The sequence below is a fragment of the Pyrgilauda ruficollis genome, unplaced genomic scaffold (assembly GCF_017590135.1).
Source record: "Pyrgilauda ruficollis isolate IOZ18807 unplaced genomic scaffold, ASM1759013v1 scaffold525, whole genome shotgun sequence".
NCBI classification, from domain to species: domain Eukaryota; kingdom Metazoa; phylum Chordata; class Aves; order Passeriformes; family Passeridae; genus Pyrgilauda; species Pyrgilauda ruficollis.
In genome coordinates this window covers 8398-21047 of record NW_024526878.1, presented here as the reverse complement: position 1 = coordinate 21047, position 12650 = coordinate 8398, and the positions used below count along the sequence as shown (strand labels likewise).

General features: G+C 51.3%; 1 protein-coding gene and 1 pseudogene across 1 annotated transcript in view; both read left to right on the top strand.

The window, feature by feature from the left end:
- The first annotated feature begins 3000 nt into the window (after positions 1-3000).
- On the top strand, positions 3001-6790 carry LOC121360669 (annotated as a pseudogene).
- A 5067-nt stretch (positions 6791-11857) lies between these two features.
- LOC121360670 (olfactory receptor 14C36-like) overlaps positions 11858-12650 on the top strand; it is a gene marked incomplete at its 3' end in the record, with an annotated part of 9155 nt that continues 8362 nt past the window's right edge. Inside the window, exons 1-2 of the mRNA XM_041480683.1 lie at positions 11858-12100; positions 12329-12642. Coding sequence (XP_041336617.1) covers positions 11858-12100; positions 12329-12642 — 557 coding nt within the window. The remainder of the gene's footprint in view (positions 12101-12328; positions 12643-12650) is intronic.

Here is a 12650-nt window from a genome sequence, read left to right as displayed (position 1 = left end):
CTGGTCAAAATGCTACAAATGCAGCTGATAATTGATTCCTCAGAGGAGCTTGCTATGTCAGCAATAGCCAAGGAATGGAAAAATGATAATCTCAATATATAGTAGAGAAGACAATTGATAGCCTTGCTTTACCTGAGGCTAAATCCACTGCTAATTAGGCCAACATCTTTGAATGCAAGGTTTAATACACTTTGTGTCTTCATTGGGAATCTCAAAAGGGCATGTTCAGTGCTTGAGAATGTCAAAGGCCCTTTAAAGAGCATTTGAATAAAGTAGATCTCCAGCAATAGGGAATTTAGTTTTGCAGTTATTTTGATTTCTTCTTCAGATAAAGGAATTAACCATAAATTAGACTACTTTAGAAAAAGCAGATGTTCTCTATGAGATTTAGTAGGAACAGACAGCTGTTCCTCACGTTCAATAGTCACCGATGTCTTTAATTGCACTTAAACTCAAATGAATTCCCATTTTAAAATGGGTACCATAACCCTTTCCTGCTTAGCAGAATTGGGTTTTGGGTGCTTTCAGGAGCTGTTTCAATGTTGATGACTGCTGGTAGATTAAGAGCATAGAGAAAATGAAGTCTCTTCCACCACAGAATAATAAATGGCTACTAGATAACATTTTGCCTGATCAGAAAATAGGAATGGTCTCCAGAGCATTTCAAGTTTTGATATCTCAGCCAAATCTGCCATGCAAGGAGCCTATTGGTTGTAAATTTTTGTCTGTGTTTCATATAGTTTGGTTCAGAAAATGAGCAGAGAGCAGATTTCAGAGACAATATGAGAAAACTCTCATGTTTTGGTTAAATTTCAGTCCCCTGTGTAGCATTTTGCTCTCTCTATGCCCTTGTTTCAGTGGACATTATAAGAAAAAATGCCATTAACATTGGGAGGAGAAATGGCATTAAAATGTGGAGATGCTCAAATGCCACGGCAATGGGGTCTGGGTAATTCTCTAAGGCACCCTGAGGTTTGAAACAGCTGCTTGTTGGAAGCCCCAAAAGCATTCTGCCAAAGACACCAGCTAGTCACTGATGTTTCTAATCCAACTGTCAAGCAGCACCCATCTCTGGTGGGCTGGAGTTTTGAAGTGTGTTCTAATACTGCCCTTGCTGTGTGCCGCTGAGCAAAGGGAAGAGCCAGATTAGACATTTGGCACTTGACATCAAAGTTATGAAAATGGAATAATTCCTTTTATTAGAAATCTCTCCGTTTCGTCTCTACGGTGCATTTCCACGTCTTCAGTGTGTTTAGACAACTTCTTAATGGAAATAAAAGGCAATTTGACATTTCATTCCTTGTTCGTGCAGAAAGATTTAGAATTTAGTAAAGGTACAAAGTTTGCAAAAAGGGACAAGGCTCTGGTTGGAGAAATTAGTCCTGAGGGGTTGGTGGTTCTCTTTCCAGGATGATCAGCTGCTTTGCCTGTTTCTGGATCATGGGCTCTGTGTGCTATTTTGCTGATCTTAGCCAGAGAGGCTTCCAAGAAGCAAAAACAGAGGTAGATCTTAGTTTGCATTAAGGTTGGTGGTTGAGAAGTTGTGTCTCTCTCCCAGCAGTGCTTGTGGAGTGGGTTTACGCCATTAGCCCTGAAGTGGTCCAGCGCCATGCCCTGCCCGTGCTCTGGTCCTGCCTGGAGAACAAGGTGCTGCCTGTGCGAAGCGCCAGCGTCCGCACTGTGGCCACCAAGCTTGCCTCTGCCCTCTACAAGGTGATGGGTGCCAAGCTGAAGAGATGTGCTGCCAGCAAGCCTCCACATGTGCAGGAAAACCTCTCCAAAATGTTGAGCTGGTGAAGGCGTGATGTTCTCCAGAAAGCTGACGAAGTGCTGAGTTGGACATCTCTGGATTTGCCTTTTTAGCTGTGCCAAAAAAGACCAAATACTAAGGAAGGGTGTGCACCTGCCCCCACTCTCTCCATCGCCCTTCCTAGTCATGGCATGGGGGGCCTGAAGCAACTCCAGATTGAGGACAAGGTGAAGGCTGATCATGGCTCAGCATCACACAGAGGTGAGGGGGGAGCTGGGCCGCTCTCTGGTGGGAGGAAGGCTCTTGTGCCAGCCCAGAGAGCCTGTGCACATTGCCAGGGATCAGCTGTGCCCTGCATGTCCCCCTGTAATGAGCTGTGCTGCTGCCAGTGCCCCGTGGAGCTGGAGGGGCTGCTCAGCTGTGGGGCAGGGAGAGGAGCAGGAGGCTGCATGTGCAGCTGAGCCATCCCTGGAGAGCACAGGGCTCTGGGCTCCTGCTGTCCCAGGGCAGCCCAGAGGCCAGGCTGTTCCTGTGCTGGCTCTCTGGAAGTGGGTCAGGGTTTTGCCCCCTGGCCTGCCTCAAGTGTCTGCCAGCAGGAGCATGTTTCCCTGTGCTGCTGTTTAGAAGCTTGCAGGAACTCTGTCCCATGAAATATGGAGCTTCAGATGCTTTAGGTTTGCATTGTGGCCCCTGTTAAACTTTGTGTCTCCATTTTGCAGATCGGACTGGTTACAGTCTTACTGAGAAGTTTCCTCTGGAAAATTCTGATGTTGCCTTTGCCACAAAGTCCTTGCCTCCTGTCCAGAAGAGCTCTCTTTCCTCCAAGCTCAGGAAGAAGCTGCTGCCTGTATGAAGAGTGTTTGAAAAATAGGATTTATGCGTTAGGCTTCATAGTTACAGATGTACGTGTGTTCTGATCCTTAGATGTAGTTTTGAATTAATGTGTTTTGATTGTATCTTTAAAACTTGATGGCATATTTTTAATTGTATATATTTTATTTTGATGATGAAAAAAAGTAAATAAATAAATAAATAAAATTTAAATAAACCAGGAGGAGAATGTGAGACCAGGATCTGCTAGCCTAGAGATTATGGGAGTGCAGCTCACTCCATGTGCCAGTGTCTCACCATATCCTTTCCTCATTGGGCCTCTCCTCTTTCTCTTTGCCCATGTTTTCTTTGTGTCATTTGTGCTCCTCTTTGTTAGTTGGCATTACAAGGGGGCCACCTGTTGACCTGTTTGTGGGACAATGGATCCAAAAGATCCTGTACAGTCAAAAGATTTCTACCTAGGTATGTTCTGTGCTCACAAAAGGGGTGAGCAAAGAAACAAAGAGAAGTGTGCCCAAACCCCAAAGCTTTGCTCCTTTGCAATCTCACACGGATCTGACTCACAGGTGTCTTCAATCACAATTTCATAGGTAAGAAGAGGTTGTGTATTTCACTGGGAAAAGATGCACTGCTTTGGAAAAGTCATCTGTATGTATATTTACCCAGGACAGCAGCCCAGCTGTGTTGTTTGCACCTTGTTTGCAGAAGGATGAGTGCCCTGGGAGGCCAATAACAAATGACAAGGATTCCTCAAATCTGTACTGCAGCCTGGGTGCCATTCAGCCCACGGCTATGGGATCATTTGTTCCCATGGACCAGGGCTTGCCAGTGTAGTGAATTCCTGCACAGCTGGAAGAAGCAATTCTGGCTTCAGCTCCAGCTGTTGGTGGGCTGCATAATCATTGACAATGCTGCCTTTCCAGAAATTATTCCGCAGTTTCCTTTCACAGGCATTTGAAGCTTTTCAATTTCACATTTCAATTTGCTTTGCCTTAGGGAAAAACACTTCTGGGCCCAGTGCAAACTGAAACCTTTTGCCAGCAAAGTCCTCATGGTTGCCAGCTTCTGATGTTACAGAAGAAACAGCATTGTGAACATGTTAATTAGGCGTTCTGAAAGAAAAAGTCTAGGTCACCTGGCTGCATGTGTTTGCTTAGCTGTGGGTCTAGTCCTGGCCTAGTAAAGCCCAGGCAGGGTGGCATGTTGCAGGGAAAACTAGTCGGTGAGCTTATGGGGTTGCCATCACCAGCAGAGTGAATGTGGCATTTGGGGATTTCTCTGGAGACAAATTTAGGGACCTACTCCATGCCACAATATTCTCTTGGATCTTTCTAAAATATTCTAGAAAAGGCTGTGAAACTTCACATCTCCTTGCCCACCCACTGTTTGAATAGGGGCATTTTTGTCCCTCCTCAAAATCATTGCTCTTGCACACCAGAAACATGAACATCCACCAACAGGAATGATTCATTGTCCTCCTGCTGCTGCTTCAGAGTATTGGGAAGTGCAGACCTGGGTATTACCAATATGAACATTTAATTAGCATTTCATACTCCTTCAAGCTATCCAGATCTCAGGGCTTTTTGTTTCAAAACAGTCACTGTAGTGGCTCTAGGGGAGAACAGGAAATGGGAAGCAGCGACTGCCATGCTTGCAAGGGTGTAGGGGAAAACCTGAAGTGTCTGCGTCAAAAGATGAATGGGAAGAGTGTAATTGCCAAAGTCAAAGCCTCATTAGGATAGCAGGATCAGTTCTTTACTGCATGCTTGCATGAAGATCATTTGGGACCTCCTTTTTGTATCTCATGCAGAAAAGGAGCTCTTAATAATACCATGCTACTTAAAAGCACATTGGGATGCAGCTCTGTAGTGGTTCTCAATGAAGCAGACTGCCTGCTTTGTCACTGCCAGCCCTAGTGAGCCTGTGAGGGACCGTAGTGTATGTCATGCCTGTTTTGCCTCTAAGCAAAGCTTGGATTTCCTTATTAGTGTGGAGTAAATTCAAGAGTAATAAAATGGACAATTAAACTGGCCACTTTGGAGGATATGCTCATGCTTTCGCATGTCAGTTCTGTACCTCATGCTCCCAAGGCTTGTTACTTATAATGAAATATTTTAACAAAAAAACTCAGCTCTCCTGTTACATCTGAATAAAACTGCATAAGATCATCTAGAATTCTGCTGGCAGGAACAAGACAGGAGCCTTCCGACACTCACTTGCAGCTGTCCTGGATTTCTGCAGCCCTTTGTGAAAAGCTGCTGTAGACTGAGTGTTTGGAGTTGGTTTGGGCCTTTATGAAAGATACATGGAATAGCATGCAGGTCTCTCCTAGCAGAAAACTGTTTGTCCAAGCCCAGGGACATGGTGCTGGCAAAAGCAGAGCAGCCCTGCTCCCAGCCCAAGAGTCTGTGAGCTGAGCCACACCAGGGAGAAAAGACACCAAGGGGCTCCAGCCCAGCTGCTTCACCTGCCGTGATGGTGAAGGAGCTAAGGAGGTTGTTTGGCCTTCAGATCAGCTCCTTCCCAGCTCTTGATTTGCTGGGCTGGGTAAGCTGCTGTTTGTGGCAGCACTTGTTTCACAGATGACAGTCCTGCTCTGCTGGTGAGCAGCCATTGCAGGAGCTTTTGCAGGTGACATTGAACCTTTCAGATATTCTTAAGGAAAGCTCAGGGCAGAACTTGTCAAAAGAGCATTGCCTGGGTGACACTTTTAACATTAGATCTTTCCTCCACTGGCACTCATGTCCAGGACCCTGTGACCCCGAGTGGGCTGCTGCCTCCTAAAATCCCAAACAGCGCAGGATGTCTCCCAGACCCAACCTGCCAGCACCTCCAACTCGGGCTGCCCTGGCAGTGCCAAGTGTCTCCGGCAAACTGACATCAGAAAATTAGTGTGATGAGTTTTGATTCCCATGAAAAGCGGGGATAAATATTAAAGGTATTATGAATTTTGACAAATGCCTGAGACATCTGAACAGTTGTTAGTGATCAATAGATTCACAGGAGATCCCTAATGTGGCTCTGGGCAATGCTGTCAGTGCAGCCAGGCAAGGAGCTGCATCTCTCTTCATCCAATGCCAGCATAAGGACACTTGGAAGTCTCCCTGAGATTTCAGTCAAAGCTGTGAGCTTCAATCCAGGGTGCAAACCTGTCCTAGAGCATCTCTGAGTGATAAGATCCATGGGGAACGGCAGAGGTGTTCTGGCACTGAAAATACTGCTGGGTTTGTGAAATGAGCTATGTGAGTCCTTGGCTAAATGTGGAGCTGGGCTGTGTTGGATCCATCTGCTCTCAGCAGTACCTGGGAGTTTGTAAGAGAAATATGGGAGTGTGAACATCCTCCATTTGAGAAAAGTGAAAGCCCAGAGAAACTCCAAACAGAATGAAGTGACAGACCATCTCCCCTCAGTTTCCACTCATCCTCTTGCCTCAGGGAACTCACTCTGTTCTACCAGAGGGAAGCAGAAATGCTGAGGCTTTCTGATATCCAAGAACACCGGGAGAGGCATGGGAGGACCTTACAAAGAAAACCTCAGAACTGTTAAACACAGAAATGTGTCTGTGTGTGTTACAAAGGAGGGTATATGGAAAATGGCTTTGATTTTGGTTTCAGGTATCTCCTCTAACCCTTCACTGTCTTTTTCTCCACAGCAGTACCCAAAGCGCACTACGGGACCCTCCTGGGCAGCAGAGCTTGTGCCCACATGGCAGCAGCTGCCAGTGGCTTTCTCAATGCTCTGCTGCAAACAGCCAATACATTTTCCCTGCCCCTGTGCCATGGCAATGACCTGGGCCAGTTCTTCTGTGAAATCCCCCCGATCCTCAAACTCTCCTGCTCTATATCCTGTCTCAGGGAATTTGGGCTCATTGCACTTAGTGTCTGTTTGGTATTTGGTTGTTTTGTGTTCATTGTTTTCTCCTATGTGCAGATCTTCAGGGCTGTGCTGAGGATCCCCTCTGAGCAAGGACGGCACAAAGCCTTTTCCACCTGCCTCACACACCTGGTTGTGGTCTCCCTGTTCATCAGCACGGGCATGTTTGCATACCTGAAGCCCCCCTCCATGACCTTCCCATCCCTGGATCTGGCCCTGTCAGTTCTGTACTAGGTGGTGTCTCCAGCCCTGAACCCCCTCATCCAGAGCCTGAGGAGCCAGGAGCTCAAGGCTGCATTGTGGAGACTGATGACTGGTTGGTTTAAGAAACATTAAACTGCTGTCCAATTACTGCAAAGCACTTGCAATAAAAGTCATCTTTGATACTTCGTGTTGATTTCATTTTGGAGGTAATTTTTCTCTGTTTTACTTTTTTCATATTGTTCACAAAGAAATGTCATTATTTGTGCCATTTCTCACTTTGTTTCTCTCCACCTGCCCTGTGGCCACAGACTGAGTCAGTGAGGGGCTGCACTCTTGTTGTCTTTAAATGAGCTAAAGGATCTCCCAGCAGAGTTTTCTGCAGAGATGCCCTTTTGTTGCCTTCTCTGGAGCTGCAGCAGCAATGTCTGTGTGCAGAGCTGGGGGCAGATCATGGCAGCTGTGCCCAGCATCAGCAGCACTTGGTGAAATAAACAGGGCAGGAGATCTTTCTTCTTTTTAATGCCTTTATTAAAAAGATTCAGCTCAGGCTGGGGAGAAACAACAGGTTGCCCGCGCCACCGCTGCTCCCAGTAGTGGCATGGGGGAGGAGGATGATGCAGCTGTGTCCGCTGGTATGCAGGCAGAGCTGAGGCTTCCGTCCTCCAGGGAGTAGGGGGAATTCCGCTTTTTCGGTCTAACATTCCAGGTCCTCTTTCTAGTTAACATCTTTTCAGGTGAGGGTGAGAAGTAAAAAGGATCTTAGCAGATATTGGATTAAGTTCCACACCTTTAGACATTACTTAGGTCTCTTAATTCCATGTTGGCTCATTGTTTTTGGGGTTTTTTCCTGGAAAATTGCAAAATCTGGTGAAATGCATTCTCACCTGCATACCAGTTCTGATGTCCCCCCTGCTACCTGCAGGGTCCGGTGTCACTCCCCGGGCAGCAGAGGGGGACAATTGTGCTGATCAGCAACCATTAACAGGGAATCGAAGAAAAACTCAACAACAGGTGACTGCAACATGAAGCTATTAACAACAAATAGTCAAACCTTCAACTTAACAGCAACTGGTCCAACCTGTTTTAACTCTGCAACCTTAAAAAAAATGGATAACTCCTAACACTTGGTGTTCCAGTGCTGCTGCCGTGGCCCTGCCCCGCTGCCCTGGTGGCCCTGGTGTTGCTGCAGGGCCTGAGTGCTTTCGGGGCTTTCGGTTTTTAATATTCTTCCTAAAGCTAGACCATTGTTTCTGCCATTTCTGACTTTCTCTCCACCTTTGCTGTGGTCCCAGACTGTGACAATGAGGAGCTGTGTTCTCTGTGGCGTTAAACGAAGTAGAGGATCTCCCAGCAGAGTTTTCTCCAGAGATCCCTCTTTTGTTGCCTTCTCTGGAGCTGCAGCAGCAATGTCTGTGTGCAGAGCTGGGGCAGATCAGTGCTGGCCCAGCAGCTGTGCCCAGCAGCAGCAGCAGCAGCACTTGGTGTTGCAGTGCTGCTGCCGTGGCCCTGCCCCGCTGCCCTGGTGGCCCTGGTGTTGCTGCAGGGCCTGAGTGCTCTCGGGGCTGGGCACAGTCCTGGGGGTGGCAGTGCCGGGGCTGCAGCAGGGACAGGCCATGGGCACTGCTGGGGCAGCGCTGACGCCTCAGGCCAGGCCCTGGGGGCTCCAGGCTCCTTGCCCAGGCTCTCTCAAGAACACGGCCAGGCCAAGGCTCAGCACAGAAAACCCCCAGGGTGAGCAGCCCCAGGCTGGCCGTGGGCAGGCTGGGGGCAAACAGCATGGCTGGGGCTCTGCAAGGGCCCTGGGGCACACGGCAAGGGGCAGCAGAGCAGGGGCTGATCCATCCCCAGGGCGCTGCACAGCCCAGGGCAGCGTCCCAGAGCGTCCTCATGGAGCTGCCAACAACATCCCCCTCTGCAGCCCTGGCCTCTCCCCCAGCTCACAGAGGTGCTGCATCCTTGCAGGCACAGACACGGCAGCCCTGGCTCAGGAGCCCCTGTTTGCATTGCACACAGCAGGCAGGAGCACCCCCATGCTGCTGCTGTGGGGACATGAACCTGAGGGAGCACAAATGCCACCAGCCCCTGGGGCCAGCAAGGGCTGGGGGGCACCAGGGAAACCACTCAGCTTTGTCCTGGCCTCTGCACTCAGCCAGAAAGTTTGTTCCCATCAGCTGGCAGCTTCCTGTGCCACTGCAGATGCTGTTGCTCAGAGCCAGGGCTGCCTGGCAGCCACCCCGAAACTGCCCTCAGCATTTCCTTTGCTTCATCTTTGCTTTCTTTAATCTTCCCTGATACAAATTTCTTCCTCTTGCCCACCCCTGTTCCCTGCCCTGCAAACAGCCCATCCCTGTTTGCCCTTTCCTCTCTGCCCCACTCCCCATTGCAGTTCCTGACTTGGCACCATGGGAACGTCCCTTGGGGAGCAGGATCATCCTCCCAGTGCTGCAGGAATTGTCTGCAGGCTCCTGCAGTGCCTGGTGCTGCTCCCTTGCCAGAGGCAGCCCAGGCCAGGGGGGCACATCTGGGCTGCTGTGTCTGCCTGTGGGGCTCCCTGTTCTGGGCAGTGAGGAGGAGCTGCAGAGGCTCTGCAGGACTGACAGGATGGGCTTTGGGGCTGGCAGGAGAAGCTGAGGGACCTGAGCTGCTGCAGCTTCTGAGGAGGAGGCCCAGGGCTCATCCTGCAACTGCTCCAAGGGTGGTTTCAGAGAATCCCAGAATCAGCAAGGTTGGAAAAGACCTTGGAGATCATCAAGTCCAACCTGTGCCCTGACACTGCCTTGTCTCCCCTGAGCCTCCTCTTCTCCAGGATAAACTACCCCAGCTCCCTCAGCCGCTCCTCACAGGACTTGTGTTCCAGACCCCTCCCCAGCTTTGCTGCCCTTCTCTGGACATGCTCCAGCCCCTCCATGTCCTGCCTAAATTGGGGGGCCCAGAACTGGACACAGCACTCGAGATGTTGCCCAACCAGTGCTGACCATAGGGGAGGAATCACTGTCCTGCTCCTGCTGGCCACACCATTCCTGATCCAGGCCAGGAGCCATTGGCCTTCTTGGCCTCCTGGGCACACTGCTGCCTCATGTCCAGCCTGCTGTCCATCAGTCCCTGCAGGTCCCTTTCTGCCTGGCTGCTGTCCAGCCACTCTGTCCCCAGCCTGTAGTGCTGCAGGGGTTGTTGTGGCCAAAGTGCAGAACCCGGCAGTGGGACTTGTTAAACCTCACCTTGTTGGATTTGTTCCCTGGATCCAGCCTGTCCAGGGCCCTGTGCAGAGCCCTCCTACCCTCCAACAGATCCACACTCCCACCCAGCTTGGTGTCACTGTGGTTCCATGATGCCCCAGAGTGTCCCAATGGGCTTGACGATTCCATAAGGCCTCCCAGTGTCACAATGTCCCTTTGGTTCCATGGAACCCCTTGGTGTCACAAAGTCCCTTGGATCCTTGGGCCCTGCAGTGTCACAATGGCGCTGTTGTTACTGACAAAGTCTCTCCAGGGACTAATTACAGCAGCTAATTGGAGGCCATGATTGTACAAACCTCTCAGAGACTCCAAGGCAAAAGCAAAACCCAAAGTCCTTTGAAAAACCTGCATTCCCTGGGAGCATTGAGGAGCCCCCAGGGCCATTCCTGAGCAAGGCTCCCCCGGGATGCAGCAGATCCTTGAGGCCACTGGGATGTGGGCTAGGGGGGATGCTGAGGGCAGGACAAGGGGGTGACAGTGCCCAGCCTGGCTGGGGCTGTGCCAGGAGGCCCCAGGGCCTCAGGACAAGGTGTCTCCTCCCAGCCCTTGGTGGCACAGACCCTGCTGTGCCCCCGGGCACCAAGACTTTGCTTCTCTTGGTCCCCACCTGTCATCAGTGCCTCCAGTTCTCTGCTCTGCCTGGGGCCTGGGGACACTTTCTCTGTCCTGTCCCTCAGTGGGGCCAATTAAAAGTCCAGGAAACTTTGGAGTTGGATTCTGACCTGGAATTCTGGAGAGGTTTCTGCAGCTGCCTCTCAGGGACTGATGTTCAGGGCCTGAGCACAAAGCTCCAAGAGAGTAATAAAGTCCTTGTGCTGAGTGTGTGCTGCTGAGCTGGGCTGGGCTCCTGGCCCAGAGGCAGCTCCTGGCAGGGGCAGCGCTGCAGAGAGACAGCTCTGGCCAGGAGCAGCTCCTGGGCACAGCCCAGCAGGGCTGGGGCACTGCCTGCAGCCAGCCCGGGCACAGCCCAGAGGCACAGAGCGCTTCCATCAGTCAGGGCTGGGAAGGTGCTGAGAAGTGCCTGGGGCAGAATCACTGCCAGCCCTTGGCACAGGAACCTCTGGCTGCAGGACAATGCAGCTGCAGCTCCTGGAGCCATCTCCTGAAGTTGGAACATCCCAATGCCTGCAGACCCTGTGAGTACATTCTCTGATTGTCTCTTGTGCAGAGCAGCCAGGGGTGCCCAGGGCTGTCCTGCAGAGCAGGCTCCTGCAGCCCAGGGCGCTGTGCTGGGGCAGGGACTCTGCTGCCTGCCAGGGACAGCTCTCAGCCGGCCCGGGGAGCTGCTCCCAGCGCTGGGGGACAAGATCTGGGTGGCAGGAGACAGCTGGTAAGGCTTGGAAGTGTTCTCCTTGTGTGGTGAGGATGCTGCATTGTTCAGGACTGCTCCCAGCATGGCATTTAACTGCAGAACATTTCCAAGTAGATTATACAGGGAGCAGCGCAAGGCAGGGGCTGCATGAAACGGAAAATCCTGTATTTTTAAATCTACTGCTTTGGGTTGCCTGGATAGGAAATTGCACACAGATATTCATCTCTTGGTTCAGGTGGAGAAAAATTATAAAAATTTCCCTCATCTGAATAAACCAGGCAGTGACAGAAATCAGCACAGTGCCCCTTAGAGGCAGCATCAGTGTCACTTTTTCAGCCTCCGCAGGGTTGCTCTGAGGTTGCCATCAGAGCCTGCAGAGCCAGAGCTGCCCCTGGGCAGTGCCAGAGCTGGGAGGGGTCTGCAGGGCAGAGCTGAGCCCCCAGGGCTGGGCTGGGCTCTGGCAGCACTGGCAGGGCCCAGCCCTGGGCACAGGGAAGCAGCTGCTGGCAGGGACAGCTCCAGGCAGCAGAGCCCTGGGCAGGTAGTGGGGGGAAAGTGCCCCCAGGCTGGGCTGGCATATTTAAAGCCCTCTCCAAACCCAGCTATTCCATGATAACTTTTTTTACAGGTCCCCATGCCAAGACAGCACAAATGTCCAACAGCAGCTCCATCAGCCACTTCCTCCTGCTGGCATTGGCAGACACGCGGCAGATGCAGCTCCTGCACTTCTGCCTCTTGCTGGGCATCTCCCTGGCTGCCCTCCTGGGCAACGACCTCATCATCAGCGCCGTAGCCTGCAGCCAGCACCTGCACACGCCCATGTTCTTCTTCCTGCTCAACCTGGCCCTCACTGACCTGGGCTCCATCTGCACCACTGTCCCCAAAGCCATGCACATCCATGATTATTTTTTTTCCAGATCCCCATGCCAAAACAGCACAAATGTCCAACAGCAGCTCCATCAGCCACTTCCTCCTGCTGGCACTGGCAGACACACGGCAGCTACAGCTCCTGCACTTCTGCCTCTTGCTGGGCATCTCCCTGGCTGCCCTCCTGGGCAACGGCCTCATCATCAGCGCTGTAACCTGGGCTCCATCTGCACCACTGTCCCCAAAGCCATGCACAATTCCCTCTGGGACACCACCACCATCTCCTACACAGGATGTGCTGCTCAGCTCTTTGTCTTTTTCATGTCAGCAGAATTTTATCTCCTGACCATCATGTGCTACGACTGCTACGTGTCCATCTGCAAACCCCTGCACTACGGGACCCTCCTGGGCAGCAGAGCTTGTGCCCACATGGCAGCAGCTGCCTGGGCCAGTGCCTTTCTCAATGCTCTGCTGCACACAGCCAATACATTTTCCCTGCCCCTGTGCCATGGCAATGCCCTGGGCCAGTTCTTCTGTGAAATCCCACACATCCTCAAGCTCTCCTGCTCACACTCCA